The sequence below is a fragment of the Populus alba genome, chromosome 1 (genome assembly GCF_005239225.2).
Source record: "Populus alba chromosome 1, ASM523922v2, whole genome shotgun sequence".
In the NCBI taxonomy this organism is placed as follows: domain Eukaryota; kingdom Viridiplantae; phylum Streptophyta; class Magnoliopsida; order Malpighiales; family Salicaceae; genus Populus; species Populus alba.
Window position 1 is genome coordinate 41320894 of NC_133284.1, and position 4646 is coordinate 41325539.

The following is a 4646-nucleotide window of genomic DNA, read 5'->3' on the forward strand; positions in this document are numbered from 1 at the left end:
TATATATATATATATATATATATATATATATATATATATATATATATTAAATAGCGGTTGAATAATAAATATTTATATGAATATTTAAAATCTAAAATCTAATGAATAAAATATAAATATATAAATTATTTATCTAATAAGTAATACAAAAATATAAATATGGAGAAACTCGATCCCAGGCATCTATTGTCATCTCTTAATTTTAATAATAAAATTAATCTCAAATAATTAATTAATTAACTAATACTCTGGACGTGGTTAAATTAGGGTAAGGGTTTAATTTAAGATTTAATACAAAAAATTAGTAGGCTTGATTAATTTCCCATGTTGTAATTAATCAACAAATGATTTAAAACCCTTCTATATTGAAAGATTCCTACGCTATGTTTTATTATCAAAATATCGAACCTCCAAGAGTTGTTTTTTGTTGGGGTTAAGGAGATCTCTGCCTTCCGATCTCATCTGGGCTTCACCGCCCTGTGGCCATTGAAATCCATGATCATCAGCGTCTCATGGACTCCTCTCAGCATCACACCACTCTTACCATCGATGATCAGCAAGAAGATGATGAGTGGGGTATTTCTCACTTTCTCTTTGTTGTTTCTGTTTGCTTCCCGAGAAAGTTGGCAAGTTTGAATCTTTGTCTAACTATCTGAATTTAGGTTATAATTTATATAAAAGGGTTGTTTAAGAAATGGGTTTTCTGTTTGTGAGTAATGCTAATTGGAATTTTAGTTTCTGAGTGGATTGGTGTTTAGGTTTTGACGATTTGTTACTGAATTTTGAATCTGGGGTTTAAATTGGAATTTGGTTATGTTTATGATCATGCTATTGTTTTTGTTTTTTGCCACATTACGTAGAATTTGTTCTAATTTGCTCATCTTGGTTACAATCCAAATTGGAGTAACTCTGTGTTTCTTGGAGATTTGAAGTGGTGATATTGTGTTTCTAGCTAAATCAACAAGTTCATCTTCTGCCATCGCCGCTGCACCAAAAGTGTTTGGTTAGGCTTGACAAATTCTTACTATTTGTTATTGTGATTTATCATTACCCAAAATTTAATATTCCTAAACTATTTAATGATTGAATGGTCAAATTAAATAGTAACACTTTCTCTCTAGTATTTCCATGTGAAAGAAACAAGTATCTGTAAATAACTCCATGACACAATAAGGGTACAGTGCTAGAGTAAAAGTTGCTTCATCCATAATGGTAGATGCATTCATCGTCTGTGCTCTGTCTCGTGTGTAACGATTGTTCGTGCACTGATTTTAATGCAATAATCTTTGCTTTGGATGCGATGTCACTTTTATGATACTTGGTATTCTTTGTGATAATTTATCACAAGCTCACAATTGTTGTTGCATCTAGTGCTCTGGCCATTCCAGTATTTGGGGTTGGCATCATTTGGTTTGACCAAACCACTCGATCACTCACCCTTTGCTTGAATAAGTTCTCCTTCATTTGTTTGCATCATGTCATCTGTCATTTGAGTGAAAGAGATAAAATGTACAGCATGAAAATATTGAGGTGGATGGGTCATGCTTGTTACTCGGTGGGCAGCTGTTCTCTTCAATTCTTTTTTACATGCTTTTGTTCATCACAAGTAGGTGACCAATTTATTGTTGTGCAATTTCTGACAATTGTCGTTATACTTTTAGTGATGAAATTTTTTGGACTTTGATTTTGTGTTAGACACTGATGGATTTGTGATTCCTAGCTTGGGAATAGAAGATACATATCAAACTAAACCTGATGCTTCTGAAGTTGAAACCTTGAAACCTCCACCTCCAAAGGTATATGTTTTGTCACTCTTGAAACTTGAAAGAAAAGTAAATTCGTGGTTGCAGAAGATCTGATCTGCCTGCTGATTAAAATCTTGCATTTCTGGATACAAAAATGCTTTCTAGTTGTGTGACTTGTCCTGCTTTTTCCCAGGCTAAGATAGATGAGAACATTTACCTGGGACCTCACGGGGCCCCGCCTTCACAGTCAAAGCAGCAAGAGTTGAACTCTTCTGGCCGTAAACAGCGGTTCAAGCACAAATTGAAGGAAGCTGATAAGAAGGTTAGCAGAACTGGGGGGGAGAACAAGTTGGAGAACTTGAGAGAGCTTGTGGGTGGTGGAAAAGTGACTGAAAATATTGCAAAGGGTTCCAGCAGTGATTGGCTAGATCCACATTGCAATGAGTCACAGTTTGAGAAGTGTCCCCAGTGAGTGGTTTATTTGATGTCTACTATATTTACCTTGGTTGTTGGCACAAAATCTATTTCAAGTTTCCTACATCTTTGAAGATCTGAATTTCCTGAGATCATGTACCTGACAGTAATCCTTCGTGTGAACTATTTGGCATTGATAGTATTGCAGGAATATCATCATGGCAATTAAAATCAGCTATTCGAATGGAAGTTTTTACGATAATCTGCTTAGGCTTTTTAAGGCGCTCAGTTTTCTTATTTTTATTCACACCTTGGTTTTGCCAAACTAAAAAGGCAAGAGAATCCAACATCATCTAGATATGTAGTCCTAGATTGCATAGGAATATAGAAGCATGATGTTACAGTTCGTTCTTATACTTTGTTCGAGCAAGTATCTGGGGGTTGCAGGCCAACCAAGTAACTTGAAACAGAGAATACATGTTCGTGGAAGAGCTAAAAAGACCAAAAACAGAGAATACATTAAGTTGAACCGGCAAGATTCAATTCCTGGATAAGGAGTGTCATGACCTTGTACCTTTCCAGTATTTTGTGCTATTACTTGTTTTTCTTTCATAAATTCCCAAATTTCAACTGGCCCAGTTCATTTTTGCATTGCTTTTGCACATCTCCTGCTCCTGGGAGGCCCTGAACTTCCAATCCATTAAGGGATCATAAATAGTCGATCCTTTGCTCATTGTGTAGCAGACTGGTTGTGGAAAACATTACTCTGATACAAACAGCATTTTAAGTTCTGAACTAACCCCCGTCGGTCTTGTCCGTGTGTTTTCTTTCTGGTTGTTTATGTTTTGCTACCCCCAACAATTTTTGAGGTTGTCTATAAACTGAAGCGAATGATGGAACATTCTCTTCAGTTAATACGAGTCTTCATTTTGTTTTTTCCTCCTCTGACTGGTAATCACAGAACAATGCTTTTATATGGTTCTTTTCCTTGCTGCCTACTGCCATGGAGCAACATGAATTTGAGATGTTGTGGGGTTATTTGCTAGAATTTAAGGGTAAAAATGCATTCGTACAGCTTTGGTCGGAAAGCTTAATCTTCCTGGCTGCCACCCGATACGTTTGTATTGGTCATGTTTATCTGACCACATAGACACTCTTTTGAGTTCAAACAGCTAGGAGTGTTCAGGAGAACCTCTGACTTTCTAAGGATGGATTATATCTTAAGCGAATTATGGGTATGACCTAAAACCAGAAAGCCCACTCCCAATAGGCGTTGAAGGTCCTGTCTACCCATAATAAAATTATAGTTTTAAAACCCTGGTCCGGTCTAAAGATCAGAATTTCAGGTTTTAACCTGGATCATCGGATTTTAATCGGATCACCGGGTTGGCTGGGTCAATTTAAAAAAAAAAAAAAACAAAACAACGTCATTTTATAAAAAAAAAACAAAATAAAATAAAAGTCAACGAGTTTGCGGCCGGGTTTTCGCTGTGCCGAGTCAACCTGGGTCATACTAGGTTTTTTTTTTTTTTTTTTTAACCCGGCCCGGTTCCACCTCGGGTCGGTTGGGTTCCAGATCGATCCGCCGGGCTGGATCGAGTTTCAAAACTATACATGAAACATTAGCATATTTACTCAATTTTCTTGTTAAAAAAAAAAAACTAAATAAAAATTATTAGATTTTTTACTTGAAAAGATTTTGTTTTCATGAGGTTAGGAGCTAGTGAGGATAGCATTAACAACTGTGGATCAGTACAAGCTTGCTTGAATTATGTTATTATCGACATGTGTAAACTATCCTTAATAATTATTGCTGTAAGAATATTTTATAATTTACAAGTAAAGTTAAGGATTATATAATTGATGATAATAATTAGTATATAGATCACCTTGTGTATATTATATTATATGGTAGACATGCAAGACTCAAAATCTCGGATAATACTGAAAATGCTAATTGAACAATTCAATAAAAAATCTCAGATCAAATTGATATTGATATTTCAATATGATATGAAATTACACACTTTTAATAATATCGTTTAGCTTAGTGATAATAATAACATTTTGTTATCTAGGCAATGTTTAACATAAACAACTCGGATATATCCATGAATTTAAATTCTATTTATTATGCAAGTATAAATTATAATATAAAATTTCATTGGTGATGTGAATTTATAATGCGAGATGTTTTATGTATATTTTAAGATTTTTCTGGTTTTATTTTTTGAAGTTTCCAATAATTAAATTGAGATTACTTTTGTGGAAAATTCAATTTAAGAAGTGAAAATATTGTCACCTTATTATTAATCTTACCTTTTCATTTAATTTGAGAGCCTTTTCAAAATACACATTGAAGCTTACTTACACTGTACATGATCATTGATTAGGGAAAAAATTGAAAAATCACACACTCAAATAAAGAAAAAAAATAGAAGTGAACACACTTAAATAGGGAAAAAAATTGCACATAAAAAATATATC

The 4646-nt window shown here is 34.1% G+C and overlaps 1 protein-coding gene across 2 annotated transcripts; it reads left to right on the forward strand.

The window, feature by feature from the left end:
• The first annotated feature begins 282 nt into the window (after positions 1-282).
• LOC118056883 (uncharacterized) lies at positions 283-2421 on the forward strand. 2 transcript variants are annotated; one of them, XM_035069297.2, is made up of 4 exons: positions 283-576; positions 1516-1606; positions 1696-1796; positions 1939-2421. In XM_035069297.2, the coding sequence occupies exons 1-4, from the start codon at positions 496-498 to the stop codon at positions 2215-2217; spliced, it is 552 nt and encodes a 183-aa protein (XP_034925188.1). In that variant the 5' UTR covers positions 283-495; the 3' UTR covers positions 2218-2421. The 2 variants fall into 2 exon arrangements, with proteins under 2 accessions (XP_034925188.1, XP_034925190.1); XM_035069299.2 differs by lacking the exon at positions 1516-1606 and having other exon boundaries at positions 302-576.
• Positions 2422-4646: the final 2225 nt, after the last annotated feature.

Bases quoted from the DNA above. Each gene is read 5' to 3' on its own strand.
- LOC118056883 (XM_035069297.2), top strand. From the start codon at position 496: ATGATCATCAGCGTCTCATGGACTCCTCTCAGCATCACACCACTCTTA. The intron at 577-1,515 runs GTATTTCTCACT...TAAAATGTACAG, and splicing joins GCAAGAAGATGATGAGTGGG to CATGAAAATATTGAGGTGGA. The intron at 1,797-1,938 runs GTATATGTTTTG...GCTTTTTCCCAG, and splicing joins TGAAACCTCCACCTCCAAAG to GCTAAGATAGATGAGAACAT.